Raw genomic sequence first — 17,508 nt, forward strand, 5'->3', positions numbered from 1 at the left:
GGGAAATGTTAGCCTGTAAGAATACAGTTGGGCAGCCACCTACTCACCTTTTTATTTCCTAACACAGAATTGACACGATTTATTGGAAAATACATTTGATCTTACCTCCACAAGTAGGTTTTGCTACAAACAAAATTTCCAAGAAATCTGCAGTTTACTCCGGTTGAATCCAAGCACAAAGACCAAAACCTTATTTGCTGTCTTCATAGGTATTCTAAAAATTGCTTGGCCCATGCTTTGCAGTGCTTTAAAGAGTCATAAATGCTGTGTAAGCATGATAATTTGGTTCTTCACTCCAGTGTAGCCCAGCTTTTGATTGTTCTACTTACCATATTACCAGGAATTGAACTCTTGCAAAATCAGTCATAGTTACTAATTGGATGAGACTTCAAGAAGAATTTCGGGTGACACCAGATGCAGTAAAGCTAGTGAGCAGATTGCATTCTTCTCCTGGAATAAGTACTGAGCTAACAAAGCTGTATGTGTTGGGTTTCTCTGTGTTGCCTAATGTGCTGTCTTTCTTAACTGTAACATACAACTGATGGGTCAACAATTTATGGTCCTTATACACATCAGTGAACCTTTTCACAAAGTTTAGAGGACCAAGCGAATTTCCTTTTTTTTTGTAATGATATTCTGACCAAGTTCTCACAACAGCTAAATCATTTCACGTGGCATTTTTCAATTCCGGTTCCAAGGTGCGGTGCGGCGTTAATTCAAAACGAAGCTTTAACTCAAATGTCAGTTCTATCTTTGCGACTAGTAAAATTATTTTTAAACGGTTTTTGTGTGCTCTGAAGTTTTTTGGATGCAAGGCACTCTGAATATCATCAGCAACTATATTTGATGCTGCTGCAGACTGTGGAAGCTTCATCTCAAGGGCTGAGAAACTTAAAACACGGGGAGTCACGAGGATGTTCTTAACTAGTGCCAGAACATCAGCTCGAGCTGATTGCTCCTTTGTGTCACTCTTAGGGCAAAAGTGTGATTCATCACTTCCATTTTGCTGAATACTGAAGTGCAGATGCGTCTTTGTGGGTTAGATTTTACTTCCATTGAAGACTAAATGGCATCCTGATCTCGTTTGTAATAATGCAAATTGGGAGTAATTTGGTAAAACTGATAGACATACATCAGTATAGTTCTTGTGTGAGATCTTCTCAGATTCAACAGCTTCTCTGGAAATAGGATTGGTCTCAGGAAATACACATATTTAGTTCCCTTGGGAATTGTGTGGATTTCCCTTGAACTGGAGAGCATCTGTGGATTCTGCTTGTTATTCACCAGTAGAATATTTGTAAAATAAATTGAGACATTTAGGCCATGTGTTCTTCCTGTGTGAGAGTTCAGGCATGATGTAGCTTTCGATGAATGATCAGACTTGACCACCAGCTCACTTCCATTTTGACAATAATACCATCTGCCATTCTTTCATAGTGTGCTTGTTCTTCTATCTTGGTAACTCTCTGGATGACTACATTGTTTTGATATGCTAGGCCAGTTAAGCTGCAAAAATCTAGTTTAAAAATAGCCGTATGATTTTAAAATGATTTTTAAAACCTGGAGGAGCACAGAAGAAAAAATTGTTTATATATGGTTATAGATCTATTTCTGCAGTTCTATTTCTGGTAAACAAGCTATCTGATACACTAGAGTAGCACAAAAAGGAAGACTTATGTAAGTGTAGATATGGAGTCATTTTGGGCTGTGGTCAGGATGATCTTACAGGCATGTCTTTGGGTCACTAGGCCAAGCAGTGTTTGTTTTGGTTCTTTCAGGGTTTGCTGGGCTTTTTTTCCTTCTTTTTCTTTTCTCTTTTTTTTTTTTTTTCCTTTTTCTTTTTTCCCCCCTCTCTAACATTCTTCTTCTGTCAACATGTTTTATTTTGAGAACAGAATTTCCTCTCTGGTTTCTTCCTCCTTCAATTAATTGACGTCTTTTACTGCTAGACATCCTTTGGGCTGCAAAACAGCAGTACAGTGATGTACAGCTAAATACAGATATTCAAAATGTGAAATCTGTCAGTCCATCCCCTGGGCACAAGTCTATGCCTATTCATGTTAGAACAACAGTCACATGCCTTAATAAATCAGGTACTCTTTGTGCAGCCCATGTACTGTGGATTTTCTCTGCTTTATAGTGCATAAGCTTCACTGTTGTGCTTGTGCTGATAAGAATTCCTTCCTCAGGCTGCAGTGGAAACCAGCAGCCCCTGTTGTGCGTGGTAGCAATTGCCACAAACACTACAGATCTGAGTGGAAGAGAAATGGAATCAGAGGGATGTAATAGCCCCGTATTATTTAAATAGTCATTTTCTACATTCTCAAACTCCACTAACCTGGAACTTTCAGGCTACACTTTGCCTTTGGGTCTGACAGGCAGCACTGAGCAGTAGAAAGCTCAGAAAGTTGACACCTCCATTTTCCTGTCTTTTTCCAAAGTTCAAGCTGTGTTTCTTCAGGAGATGGCAGCAGATGACACGGTAATTGTAAAAGTCAGAGACTCTCCTATGAGACTGAAGAGGGAAAACTGCCCAACAGTTACTCAGTTAAATAACAGAACAATCAATCCTTTTGCATTATGATGATACAGATGGAACTGAGTAAGATTTTGAGCCTTTTGTGTTCCTTTGACAGAAGAGAAGTACCCTTGAGACTAAAGGGAGATGGTCCAGTGCCGGACAGCTCGCAGGGTGAAAAAAAGTTTTCTTTACATCAAGTTGGACCATCCTGTGTTTTACGTTATGACCACTGCCACTTGTGCCTCTTGTAAAGAGCCTGGCTCTGTTTTGCTCTGAAAGTCTAAAAGAAGAAACTAAGGAACTAGACAGAGAGACTTCTTTGGGGATTTAGTTGTTAATGAGACGGGTCTGAAATGTTCATCTTGTTCCACCTAATCTTCTTCTGCAGTCAGAAGACTCAAACAGTCTTATGGAAACACAAGAAATGAGATATAGAGAACATCTGAAAAGGCAGTCAGAGAATAAAGTGGGCAGTGTGGCCTCTTCTGTTTTCTTTACATTTTATACCTTGTGCAACATTGGGTCACACATTTATTCTGGTTTTTGCAACTTGAAGGATTACTTATGATAGGTATTATTATGTTTTATCAGCTTATTGGTTTAATGTTGAAATTCTATGTCAGCATCAGGGCCTGAGTCCTTTACAACTCATGTTCTTTTTCTGTTTTAAGAAAACAATGCAAAGAGGTGAGGAGGACAGGAAAGAAGGATAATGGCAAGGAATGAAAGGATGCCATTGCATGTGCTTGCTATAGGTGTAGTTGGCAGGAGCTTTCCATTCTCCTTTGATTTCGTGTTTTTTTAGTAAAAGTGATTAGTTTTTCTTCCCAGAGTGTAAAAGGAGAAGTCAAATAAAGACTGAAAAATTCAATGGTGCTCTAAAAAATGGTGAGTTCTGAATGACAGCTCAAACAGACTTAGCCAGTGATGTAACCTATTCTGAAACCTATCTATTTTCCCCTCAGTGTAAAACTACCACTATTTTAAGTTCAAGCAGAAGGTGGTCTTTCTGTATTTCTCACTTACTGTCACCCTGAATCAAAGAGGATGGTAAACCTGATCTGGAAATCTTCTTTCCTGTGATGCATTTCTTTTAGATAAAGCTGTCTTTTTTTTTTTTTCCCTTTCTTTCTTTCTTTCTTTCTATTTTTTTCCCCTTCTGGTGTGTGTTAGGAGCTTAGCTGGGTCATTCATGATCTCGTGGAGTTCTGGAGAGGCAACTCTTATAAACTAGTGTACACATCAATGGCATTATAAAATAATGAACTCTTAACCACTTATTTTAAAGAAATATAAATAATTCATTCAGAACACGTGTAACTAGTGAGTAAAGATTTTAAAGTTGTTTACTTGTTTCATTTTGCTTGTGTGCGTGTTTAAGCAAGGACGGAAGAATTGAAAGTGGAGACATAAATAAACTGTTCTAATTGCATGCTGGAGGGGTAGTTTAAATAACAGCATAGCATTTTTCTCAGCTTCTAAAGCTTCAGATTTTTTTTGAGAAGCTGCAAACATAATGAGCATTTCTTACACTATGTCGAATCAAAACCTACCTTACTGTATTATCTCCCAAATCAAATAATGCTCTCAGCTTTGCTGCCTGTCACTTCACCTATTTTACTGCTTCTGTTCCACCAAGGTTCCACTGCAGCTAAGGAAGCTTTGGGGGGCACACATTCAGGAAACCACCCATTACATATTGCTACAAGTGTTTGGAATATTCTGCAGCAGTCTTGGAGTTCACAGTGACAGCCACACAACCATTTTTAAATTGAGGATATTTGAATAACTGTTTTGTGCAAGCCCAAATCCATGCAACTGGAGCAGATTTAATTTATACAGTGTTCAGGAACCCTTCCACGAATGCCTTTAATATCTCTCCAGCAAAACACACTTTCGAACACTTTGTTTCACACTTCCAGAACTTCTGTAAGACTTTATTAAAGTTCCACTAAATGAGCCTTTGGATGTCCTCAGAGAATGATTGGAACCATAATGAAATATACAGTTTTCAAGTTGATGATATAACCAATTCAGTTAGGGTTTGTATAGCATTTGCTTGTGGTGTTTTGATGATGATTTTTTTGGAAATAAAGAGAGCTACTTTGAGCAACTCTGTCTGTTGGAAGTAATTTTGTTTTAAAGGGCAGTTTGCAAAGAATTGAACACAATGGTTAGGTGGTACCGAGGTAACTGCTCTGACTGTGGTATCTAACCACACAGTTCTGGAAACTGGGGTTGAAATCAAACATGTGGAAGTTGTTTCTAACTTAGTGCCCATTTGAATTGACCACAAAATCATTATTCAGCTAAACACAATTACTAGTCATTTTAACAGGAGGTAGTGGGAGAGCTGCAAGTTGTAGAACAGACTTTGAGATTACATGAAATAAAGTTGCTAGAGCTGAAACAGAGGCTCTAGCAGAGATAGCTGGATGAGTTGTGTTTTCCTTTGTTTTGGAGAGAAATAATGGTGAAAAAAGCCAGAGGAACACCACAAAGATTGCATTATAACCAGATATACTTACTGAGCAGTTTAGTCCTTCAGTATAGAAAGAGCCATAGTTGAAAATGAAGTGTTGACACTGTATGTCAGGCCAGTATCACAGTAACTGACTATTCTAACCAATTATTCTAATCATCTTCCTCACGGCTGATACGTAAGATGATGTATTTTTAGACCATTTTTATCTCATTAGTGATTATTGTAAATCCTCCAAAATCTGTCAGAACTCCAAGTTGCTGGCTTCCATGAGTTTGTCAATAATTTTCTATGTTGATAAAGCAGATTTAAAAGTTCTGAGTTTTAAAATTGCAAAAGACAAGGAAGGACCTTGGCCTTACAGCCCACTCCAACGTTAATTTGTTTTTCTTTTTTGAACTCGGGTTATGAATTTTATATGATTTGAATTGGTTCTACTAGCTAAACATATTTTTCTGCATTGCCTCCTTGTTTTGACTTTGTGTAGTTTTCATTGTTTGGTAATTAGATCCACTGAGGTTTCCAAATGTCAACATCATGTAATTCTTCTAGTCACTGTAAAGTCTTCCTCAACAATTTGCAAAAATTTACTCATTGAAGAATCCATCCCTTCCAAAAAAGTCTGTCTTTGTACTTGCCCTAAACCTTAACTTACACGTGGTTCTTAGTTATGAACAAGATACATACTGCATATTCCTATTTTGTAGAACTATGTTAGAAGATTAGAATGGTAATAAGTTCTTAGTTTTTGTTGTGTAAGCAGTGGCAAGTATCTAAGATACCCTCAACAGTTTGCATGATTACTTTCACCAAAGGGTAGGCTGATTGGATTAAAATTTCATTTTTCATTGTACATCTCCTTGTAGACATTATTATGTCATATCTTTTGTTTAAGTGATGATTTTAGACTATTATTTACAGTAACAATTTTGCTTTTTTCTCTCTCTTTTTTTTTTTTTTAGTTGGCAGTAGCTGATGACGAAGGGCTGAGCCTAAATCTCTTTGGATCCTTATATAACCAGTCTAGATAGGCTCAATTATTTCTTCTTTAAAATAGAAACAGTGCAACATTTCTTGTTAAGTTCAGGTCTTTCCCTTAAGCTTTTATGGCAGAGGCACCAACTGACCTTTTTCCTGCTTGAAATTCTGCAAAGGTGTTGAACCTTCCTTCCTTAGTGCTCTAATTAGCACCGTGGCCAGGTGTCCCTGACAGTGAAAACTGCCAGAAGTTCTCTTCAAGTCTGATAAGTGTAACTGCATTTATGTTTTTACATGGGACAAATGTCTCTTCTGTTGTTTCTGGGTGTTCAAGCATTTGTTTCCTGTTGCACTTCAAAGCTGTACACGGATTCGTGAGTACTGATCAAACACCGGTCACCTATTTACAGGGATAAATGGTGAGCTCTTCCATTTCTGCAGTTGGTATGGAAAAAAAGCACCCCTGCCACCACCCATTGAATCACAGATCACAGCTGACAGCCAAGATAGGCAGCAAGATTTGAATAAAATCACACTTTCAGATATCCAGGTTACTTTCTAGAGGCTTCTGCAGTCTAGAAAATCAAAACCTACTTAAAGGCTATCAGTTTGGTCTACTTCCTTCTCTTCCCTGTCTAATGACCAGTTATTCTACTTGCTAGCTACTTTCTTATTGACGACTTACAGGTTGTCAGTTATTTCATTCTTTCCTTTTTCCCCCCTTAGATTTGATATTTTCTGTGGTTTACCAATACTAGGCCTTCATGTGCTTTAGTGGGCCATACAACTATCTTGATAAATCTTAAAATTTTCCTTCTAACTTTTTGTAGTTGCTTGTCAACCTTTAAATGTAAATATAAAAGCTAATGACTGAAATTTCAAAGCCAAGTAACCGCTCCTATTAAACAGCTAAGTTTTCCAAGTCAACTCTGAAAATCAATCTTTTTCACTGTCTAAAATTTCAAAAGTTCCTGTTCATATGTCACTATTCAAGATTTTAAGAAATGAAATCACCTAGAAGTTCTGATCATCAACCTTCCTTTTCCCTTCCATCCCAGATTTTATTTATCTTGAGAAAGTCTTCCCTGTTCTAGTTAGTGGATCGTTTTGAAGGGTCTGCAGCTTCCTGACCACACTTTGAATACCTTTACATAGGACTATCAATTGCTTTAATTTTAATTAAAATGAAGCAACGAAGACAAGTCAAATAAAGAACATTTTTATAAATCCATACTCATAGATGTGAACAGGTATTTTTTAAGTTAACAAATAGGAATTTCAATTGTAGAGGATGATACTCGTGGTTTTAGATGATATGTAATTCAGAAGGATCAAAAGCTGTAAACAGAGCAGAACAGAAATATGAGAAAAAATTGTTATCATCAATATTTCAGTTTAAAAAGTAACACTGCAGTCATGCAACACTGGCAAATTTTTCTTTTTCTATTATACTGTGTATGGACCAACCTTGCAGTCTTGACAGAAATGACAGAAGTTGTGAAGAGTATTATGTTGTTCATGCACAGTGATTCTTTTAGTGTACCCAGGACTGATCAGGCTATTGCTTAAGGCTGGAATGCTCCGAAGAAAACAGACACTAGATAGAAACCAGAGTTATTGATATTTAAAAAAAAAAAGGAGGCTCAGACTTCATATAAAGATTGCACTGTGTTTAGATCCCATTTATTTAAATCAATGGAAAAAAAGAATTCCATAGTTTTCAATTCAAGAAAGTGCTGATTCTTATGGGAAGCCTTCTCTGTTTGTTGGTGGAAGTGCAAAATCTTAAATACATGGGGAATAAAAGGTGCGTTTCAGCAAAGTAATAAAGATCTCTGGCATGGTTTCTCTGAGCTGGCCCTGGAAGGAATTGCTTTTGTATTGTGAGCATTAGTACTATTTCTGGGATAAAATACATTTTTTTCCTGGCTTTTGAATAATTTACCTTTTTATGTTGTAGTAGAAAGCATTAGTGCCAAAGTAGTGTGAACATAATCTACTGCAATTAGATAGACAGATAACCGATGCAGCAGGCCCAACGAAAACCCTCCATCACTTAAAAAGTACCGAGAGTGCCTAAAAGAGCCTTACCAATAATTTTATAAGTTATAAAAATAGTTCAGTGCAGAGTTATTGCATGCTCCTGACCGTTTTCATTCTGTTGCTTTCCAGCTGTTAAATACAGCATGGCAGTAACTCTTCCTCTTTGAATCAAGGAGACATTCTCCTGCACAGTCTATTCGGGGGATTTCTGTTCTGAAGATGGATGCAGGCTCTGATATTGGATTTTGAAGAAGCTGTTGTGCCCAGTGTACTCTATATAAGGCTGGATAAGAGGGAAGGACTACTATATTGTACATGGAACAAAACATTCCTGACACGCAGAATGGGCTGTTGCATGTTCACATCACGCACCCTACAAATCATCTTTGACACTTTATAGCTTTAAATAGCTGTTTTTCAGAAATCTCTGACTCGGTATTTTATATGGCCCTTATTACTATTGTTCTCAGAGCAACTGGAGAGCAATTTTTTTCCTTGTAGCATTGTGTGGGAGAGAAAACTGGTATCTCCACCTTAGAGCTGGCCTAAGGCTGAGTATACATTGGATCATTTGTCTAATCTATAGTCATCTGCTTAGAGGAAGTCTACAAGCACAGATTCAGCCCTTGTGTCTAATCCACCTTACCTCTAAATCTGCTGGGTGCTCTATCAGGCAGGGCCTAAGAACTTTCTAATCGGTTTTGTATCGAAATAATAATTCTTTCATAAGTTTTTTTTAAAGATCTTTCACTTGTATATTCCTCTTTGGGCTGTGTGTGTGGGGATTGAACTTTGAAGAAGGCTAAGTGTGTCCCCCCCTTCAGAAGGCCTTAAAGCTTTTCAGAGCTTTACTCCTTCAAAAAATTAGAAAGCCTTTTAATTGGTTTAGGTTGTACACTTTGCCTTTAGAGTCCTGGCCCAGAACATATCCCATAGGAGAGCTCAGGATTCAGAGGCCATACAGGGAAGGGCCGTTGTCCTCTCTGAAGTCTCCAAGTACTGCTCTGAAATCTCTTAAGAAAATCCCAGCTGTTCTTCTATCAAAAATGGAAAGAAAGTGTAGAAATAAACTTTAGGCCAATTTTTTCCTAGTTTCTGTGAAGGGCAACACCTCGAGTTCTTTCCTGTTGGAAATAATACTAAATGTGCATTCCATTAATCACATTTTTAATGGAAAAAAATCTTACAAGCACTTTTACTTCAAATGCCATTTCTTTAACAAAATTGTTTTCATGGATTACATCTTCTTTGTGTACTTGGACAGTACAAATGCTTTAGGGGAAGGTGTCACCTGATTCTCTTTCATTAGCAGGATCTTTCCATCTTAATCCTACAATCAGTTTCTATCCACTTCCCTGTATAGAAAATTATTTGTGTCAGAATTGCTGAGTAAGGAAACCTCAAGTTATAGTAGAATTTAATTTATGCTGAAGAAATTAATGCCAGCTAATATTCTTGTTTCTTGTTCTATTTTTCTTCTGTATTTGGTTTTTGGTAATTGGCCCAACTTGTGTCCTACTGTGGGAGCTTGGCAGGGAGAGAGGGATAAAGAACGGAGAAAAAGATTTGTAGGTGGCAGGGACAGCTTGTGTATGTGGCTGCATGCATATGTGAGCTGGCAGAGAGCAAGGCTATGTGGATTTTAACTGTTTAACTAATACTGTACATAAATCTTTAGCTAGCTGGGAATGTGACCCAAGAAAGGCAAAAGAAATATTTGCAGGTGCTCCGCCGGTATTTGATTTCTGTACAGGAGTGATCAGCATGCACTTAATTACTTCCCCAGAGACTATGTCCATGCAAGGGTGAATCATGCAACTCTCAGTTGACTCATGGGTAGAAAAAATGGAGTTAGCACAATCCAAAATGGCAAGGATTTGTGGTCAGAAGGAGAAAAATAAAATGTACATTTACACAACAAATGTAGGCAGTGAAGGATTTTCTGTTTGGTACTTCTTATCATGGCAAAGGGAAGAGTTGGGTTTCTTTAAGAAAAAGGCAACTTGAGTAGAAAATGAAAGCCAATATATTGCCATTCCACCTCTAGCTCTGATCTTGCTTGATCTGGTAAGTTAAATGGGGTAAGTGCATGTGACATTATTAGAGAAAAACTAGGCAATAGAGGACGGAGTATTTTAATTGCTCAGAGGAACTCTTCCTCCTGAGTCAGAAATAAAGCTGCGCCTCTACATGCTGTCAATGGCAATATGGTGTTGGTTAATTACCCTTTGAATAGCGTCTAATGCAGAAGTTGTGATGATCAGTGGGTATTAGAAACCAAAATGACCTTTGTTTAGGACAAGTGCTTTGGCTGCATCCAGTTTTCGGTAAGTGCTTTACATCTCTTCCAGGTTTTTTTTAACTGTAGTTCCAAGTGGATGTGTTGTTTTCTTGTTTCTTTGCCTCGATCTGTTAGGTAGTGGTGTTTTCTATTATATTATGAGTTCCAGCTGAGAGATAGCTCATTTAAAGTGGTGGGGAGAAAGCCTCAAAAAGAGATGGAAATTTGATACATCCCACTGAAATCCATTTGTAGAGAAGGCACTAAGTTTGTTCGAAAGTAATTCCTTTGTAGGGGTATTACGAATTCTAAATACTCTTTTTTTTTTTTTCTGGTTGAAATGGAAAACCACTTGAAAGGAAAGAACCACTGTGTTTCAAGTTCCACAAATAGTATTGCATGCATGTGATATTAAATGGATACTTGGTTATCATGAGAATCTACAGCCAGGGGTTTGCACACAGGACACGGTATTCCGGACATTCACCTCCGTGTACGTCAGAGTGGATTAGTTCTTCAGGTTGTGGCAGCTTCTGCAGTGGTTCCTGAGGGGTGTTTTAGAACTCTGCATCTCTTGTTTAACATGGCAGCTCGGAGAGTCCAGAGAGGTTTAACATGTACTGCATTCAGCTTGCATTTTGTTTTAAAGGAGTCATTTTTGCTCTCTGCGGAGGCTCCAATTGTAGAGGGCCAAATGACGGGCATAATTAAGGCAAGTGGTGGGATACCAGCGGAGCGCTTTGGTGTTTCCACCAAGGATTTTGCAAATCCTGGCTTGATTAATCTATTTAAACATCTGTGCATCCTCTCGTCTGTGCAACTTATCCCCGGGTATCTCTGCCTGCCTTACCGTGCCTGTGTGTCTGCCTGCTCGTAGCGGATCAAACACAGCCGCAGCCCGCTCTGCCGCCTCGCTCAGCGCTCGCACACGATGCGAACGGTTCTGTCCTCCTTGAAATGCAGCTCACACTCGCATTCCGTAGTGGAACCGCAGGGCAGAGCCCACAATATTGAGAAACCGGATCGAAGCGGGGCCGGCGGACGGCGGCGCCGGGAGCCGCGGGCGGGCGGCGGGCGCTGCGCCGGGGCCGTGCCGCTGTCCGGCCGGGCCGCCCCTGCCCCCGGGCCGCCGCCCCCGGCCCGGCCCCGCTCCCCTCGCCTGTCCCCCCACTTCTCCGCTCCAGGCAGCCGGCTCCAGCTCGCCTCCTTGACGTCATGTCTGTAGCGAGGCTTCAGCAGGCGCAGTGGAGGCAGGCAGCGTGTTAAACTTTCAGATCAAGTCCGGCGGCTCCCAACGCCGTGCGCGGGGGGCTGCGTGCAGCCGCCGCAGCTGGAACATCTGGAAGCGTTCAGTGTGTCTGTCTGTCGGCGAGAGGGAGAGAGCGGGGAGCGAGCGCGCTGAGGGAGGGGAGGGAGTAAGGGGCTGGGACTGTGCTCTCTTCCTCTGCAGAAACAGCTCCCTGCCAACACAACGCGCTCAGAATGGCTTTGAAGAGGAGGAGCAGCAGCGTTTGAACATCTCTCTTTTTTTTTTGCCTTCCTCCTTCTCTTACTCTTGTAGTTGGTGGATTTTTAAAAAGACATTTAGCCCTCAGAGGTTTGTCCTGGATGCTTTTGCTTTTTTCCTTTATCCCCCCCCTCTCTCTCGTTTCCCCCCTTCCTGTTCTTTTTTATGGTTTAACAGCCAGAGGTGCTGTGCTAAATTCTTGGAAGGGGCCCGGATGTACTGAGGATGCATTGCAATTTCACTAAAGGAGGCAGTAGTGGAAAGGATCAGTTTTTGGTGTTTGATGCAATAATGGGAATCAGGTAATAATAAAAGGGGAAATTCTACAGCTCCATTCTTCCTTGAATTTTACCAAGCCGATTTTCGGAGGGATTAATCTGGACTCGTTTTAAATGGTCAATGAAAACAAGAGGATGTACATTCCAGAAGAAAACCATCAAGGTAAGCCTGAGATTTACCTCCGAGGACCTAGCAACCATTCCCTACCCTGCCCTTTGTCCGTTATCTCTCGGCTCAGTTCAGCCGCCGCTGCCACAGCCAGCGGCAGGCGGAGGGGCCGGGGCAGAGGACAGCCTTTGACACCGGGTTCCATTCGGAGCATACAGCTCCCCTCGGCCGGGCGTGCTGCGAAGAGACCACCCCAGCCCCTCAGGGAACGGGTGTTAGGAAACCCCGGGCAGAGAAAAGTTGCTTTAAGTCGCCGTCGTCGCCTTCTTAGGCGGAGGGGTGAGGAGGGGCGCCCAGCAAAGGGGCTGCGCGCTGGGGCCGGAGGCTGAGGGGAGCCGCGGAGCAACCCACTCCTCCGTGTCAGAGGAAGATTAACTCGCAGTGTGACTGGAATTAAGGGATCTTTCCCAATTAACGTTGTCCCGGTCCTCCAAACCCCCGTCTGGGTTCGGCTTCGTAAGACACCGGGAGAGGAGCCCTTCCCTTCTCTTACGCTATTTCTAATCTCTCACACGAAAGGGGAGGGGAAGGGAGAATTATCTGTTTACACGCATATACACCATACACGCGCCCATACTGAGAGAACGAGGGACATCGGGGGGGCCTGTATTAAAATTAAAGTTGGTTTTTACTTGGGGCACTGATTTCTCGCCGAGCTCCTCTCAGGATCGCCCGCATCATGGATACCAACCCGTGCTGCTGCTCCTCGGCATTAGCAAACGTCCCCCGCTATTCCCTGTAGTAAAACTTTGTTTGTCCAAACTCCAGAAGCCTTCCCCCGCCCTCACTCCCCCCACCCCCCCCGCCCAACCCCGATCTGCCGTTCCTGAAGTTATTTTTATCCTATTACCTGCATGGTGTCACCCCCTCCTCTCCCTTCCCTCCAGCCCTGGCTGCACACACACGTCGGTGTTGCAGAGCAGACAGAGCCATTTCCTCCCCTCGGCGAGAGAGGAGCAGCGCTCCGCCGGGAGCGGGTGCCGGGCTGCCTCCCCCTCCCCAGCAGAAGCCCCCAGGGCGGCCAACTTCTTCCTCATCTCGCCCTTCGCCCCCGGCCTTGCCCTCAGGGCAGCCCCTCCCTCGGCCGGCGACAACTTGCCTGCCTGGAAACGAGCCCCCGCCCGCCGTGCCCGAACACCTGCTCGGGGTGCGGGGGTGCCCCGGGTGAGCCCCCCCGCTGCCCCTACCCCCGAATCCCTCGCAGGGGCGGCCGAGGGTGCAGCTGGGGAGGGGCGTTAGCGCTGTGGCAGCCCTCAATGGTGGAGGGGCAGTGGGTTTCGGAGATAACAACACCCTCCTTCCGATTAAATACAGCTTAAAAAGAATAAAACCACCCAGCACCCCCACCCCTAGCCACTCTGTCGAAACGAGGTGGGAGGGAAAAGGAAGCAGCCCCTGATCCAGAGTGCTCCTTCCAAGTGGGAGCGAGTCCGCAGCACATGCATTCAGCAGGCATAATTGGGCTGCTCTTCCTGGTCCAGAGCTGATAAAGTGGATGAAGAGCTCAGCCTCCATAGCAATATGCCAACGCTATGGCAACCTAAATCCAGCTCCCTCCTTATCAGCTGCAGTGATTATATAATTGGAGGAACAGTTTTGCATCTGTCTCTTGATGCAGATTGTCATTACTCCCAGGTGAAAGAACAACTTCTAAAGCAAACAGAAAATCAGCCAGGTGGAAGAGAGTTCTGTTCCCTGATAGTGCTCAGGCTGCCATTTATTTACAATCTGTTTTTATTTTGTGCAAACAGCACCTGAAAGGTTAAATTGATCAGTAGTCAAGAAAACCTGGTGGTGAGGAGACAGGAGTAAACCAATCACAACGTGGAATGGAGCCATTAAAGCAACCACAGATTCCCAGTTGTGAGGTAGTGGTAGAAAGGGAGTGGAAGATGAAGTGAGGTGTGTGATCCTTGTCTACTCCTTGCTTCTAAGAGAGAAGACTGATTTGGATAAGTCTTGCGTCTTTCTCGGTTGCTGGCAGCAAGGTAAATGTTCCAGGTACTAGTGATGCAAGACCAATTTTGATGTCTGTTCTTGAAACGTGAGTGACATGACTAGGCCTCTGCCAGCAGTTGCTCTCGGCACGGGTCTGATCTCAGTCAGCCCTTTATCAGCCTGCTGAACAGCCCTTACACTCAGGTATCTGGGCAGTAGGGGAGCTGGTGTAATAGGGCTTACTTAAAATAAATAAATAAAGCATAGAGAGGCCATTAGTTACACTGTGAGGGCTGTGGGGAAGAGAAATTGCATTTGAAGGTGCTTTGTTGACTTCTTAACTGCTAATTTGGGTAGGTTTGTAACACACTCATTTTACGCTTTTGAACATAACTTTGTACCCTGAAAATCTTCGACCCTAAACTAAGAATTTCCTAATTTTTTTTGGGTGTTAAAACATAAGCCTACTGTGTTTTCATGACAGTCTCCCATTGCGTGAAGGGGGAGTAAACAGTATTATTTGTAGATGCTGAGACACTTTCCAATCTTCATTTTTGCCCCACAACGGAGTGTATTTTTTGTAACCATTAATTATTCATTAATACCATAGAGCACGTGTTTGTCTAGAAAATGATGAAAACCCACCTGATAAGCACCAGCAAAAGCTTTCAAAAGTAACTACATCACATCTAATGCACACGTGGGACCGGATGGAATCCTAGATGGGCAGCTTTAATGCGCTGCCTCATAATACTTTGCAAACTTGCTCTCCTAATACAAAATGGAAAATCAGTTTGCAAACCCACGTGTTGCAGCTCTCTCCGGGGAGGGACCGGAACGAGCCATCCTGGCCCCTGGGTGGCCGCTTTGGCTTTCCAGCGTTGCTCGAACACCTCGTGAGGTTTCGCTGCTGGCCCTGCTGGGGTCCGGCGGGATCTGTCCTGGGGAGATTTGGCGATCAGGCAGGAAATGAAAGCAAGGCAGCAGGTTTTGCCGTGTTTTTCAGTTCCGGGGATTAGGTGGGGAGGGGGAGCGGGGGGGTCCCGGGCTGCGTCTCCCGGAAGGTGGCACTGCAGGGCCGCGGAGCCCGGCGGCGCTCGGAGGGGCTCGGCAGGAGAGACACTTCCCGGGATGCTCGTCCAGACCCTGCTCTTCAGGAGGAAAGGCCAGATGTAGCACTGAGAGATAAGTGTCTATCCCGGAATAAAATTCATTAGGCTTGAAGAGCCCCTGTCAGGTCATTTATTCCGTGTAGTAATGATTCTCTGAGCGAAAAGCCATTTCTGACACCATGTCTGAACTACCCTGCCTTCAATTTCAGAAAATGCCTTTGGGCTTTGTCCTTATTGCATATTTTGAACAGATTTCTACCTGCTGCTTGTAGAAAAGAACCCCCTCAGGTATTTGTCAACCATAATTAGGTCTTCTTGCAACCTCCTTTCCAAACCTGCACGTACACTGTTCTTGAAATCTTCCCCTGTAAGACACTCCTTTCATAGTCCTTGTATCTTCTGTATCTGTTAAATTAAGAACTAATTAGTATACCCTTTATTTCTCAGAAGCCTATTGATAGCGAGAGGGTCAAGTCACAAGCCTAGTCCCTAATGCATTTTCTGACCTGAAGTGAGGGTCAAACCCACAAATATTCCCCTTAACTTTGCAGGTATAAATAGAGATGATTGTGCACACTTCACAGCTGATTTCAGTTGAAGGACTGAAATCTGTCTCATGCTGTGCTACAAGACAAAACCATTGGCTATATGCACTAGAATTTATTGGATGTTTGCTTTAATTTTCTGGTCTATTTTCAGAATGCCAGTTTTATTTCCTGTTATTTTTTGGGGGAAATGCTTTTACGTGTAGGAGAAACCATGCTCTTTCCATGGTGACAAAGTGATCAGATTAGCAAACTGAATTGTCATTTTTGACTATTTGTTCTTGTGCTCTTGTTTTGCTGTCAGAGTGGGCATTAGTCGTGGGACATAAAGAATACTCTAAGTGGTCTGAAACAGCTTATCTTCAAGATTTTTGTAGAAAAGAGTCTGAATCACTGTTTAAAAATGTGGCACTTTAATTCCATCCCCCCACCCTATTTAACAATAAACCCTCGTATTTATGAAGTATTATCTTCTGCCTCAAAGTACTTGGAACTTTCAGTAACTGTAAAGCATTTAATGCAATATAATAAGAAATAGCAGTGTAATATAAAAATATATAATATAATGCTAAGTAACAGTACTTAAACACTGTGCATAATACAGTGCACTGCATTTACTTGTGAAAGGTGACAGTAGAGTCTTCAGCAAAGCATTTCCTATCCTTACAAGGAGTATTTAAATATCCTGGAATTTAAAGTATATACTTCTGAAAGATTATCTTTGAAATTATCTTCAGTCACAGTCACAGAAACCAGTGATGATGACCAGTTAGGTCATCATCAGAGTTCCTGTTGACTGGTTCTACCTGAAGTTTGCACTGCTACCATGAACACTTACCTGGTGTGCTCTCTGCAACCAAGGCACCTTTATGAATCCACTCTTGCCTGCATCTCTACTCTGTGATCAAATATGTTTTGGGGGTTACATCTGAGTAATCCACTGCAGCAGATGTGACACAGTGTTGCCATGTGGAACTAATTTATCCTACCAAGATATTTACTTTGAATCATTTGTCCTCATCTTTTTGTTTCCTCAAAACACTTCAGGGAACATGTGGTAGAACTGTGGTTTTACTGTGTATGCTTAGTTTTGGCTTATTTTCTTTCAGTTTTGTGGAAAATGGTTCTATGTCCATGCTTAAAATAGGATTTATCTGAATGGCAGTCACTTTTAAATTTATTTTTGGGGTGGGTGTGTGTGAATTGACATTTGTGGCAATTTGACCTGGGAAGTGTCTTATTTAACCCTTTCTGGGAAATAATTAAAGGAACAGAGTCATTCAAGTTCAGGAACAGCAAATACAAGATCTCTTCTGAGCAAGTGTGTTCTCTAAATTTATTGACTATCAACCAACATAACAGATGTGACTGCATGCAGTAAAAGTCTCTCTTGAATTATTGAACACAACAAATCAGATCAACACCAAACAAAGCTTTTTCCAGTGGCAGATATATGCTTTACAAAACATAATGTTATTAAATGGTTCAATTGCCTGTCTTTTTTTTTTTTTTAAGACTGTAGACAAACCCAATATATTTTTTGTTAATCTGAAACACTGGTTTTATTTAGACAGTGGGGATGATATGAATTTGAGAGCAAGTGTATTCATCAGAATGTTTATTACTGAATTTCAGCATCATCAATTTTAAAAAG

The 17,508-nt window shown here is 41.8% G+C and overlaps 1 protein-coding gene across 1 annotated transcript in view; it reads left to right on the forward strand.

The window, feature by feature from the left end:
• Nucleotides 1–11,725: 11,725 nt before the first annotated feature.
• Nucleotides 11,726–17,508, forward strand: part of CACNA1C (calcium voltage-gated channel subunit alpha1 C) — a 439,532-nt gene continuing 433,749 nt past the window's right edge. The window contains exon 1 of the mRNA XM_017804609.1: nucleotides 11,726–12,253. Coding sequence (XP_017660098.1) covers nucleotides 12,205–12,253 — 49 coding nt within the window. The 5' untranslated portion in view covers nucleotides 11,726–12,204. The remainder of the gene's footprint in view (nucleotides 12,254–17,508) is intronic.

Source organism: Lepidothrix coronata, unplaced genomic scaffold (assembly GCF_001604755.1).
Source record: "Lepidothrix coronata isolate B3197 unplaced genomic scaffold, Lepidothrix_coronata-1.0 Scaffold10, whole genome shotgun sequence".
Taxonomy (NCBI): Eukaryota; Metazoa; Chordata; class Aves; order Passeriformes; family Pipridae; genus Lepidothrix; species Lepidothrix coronata.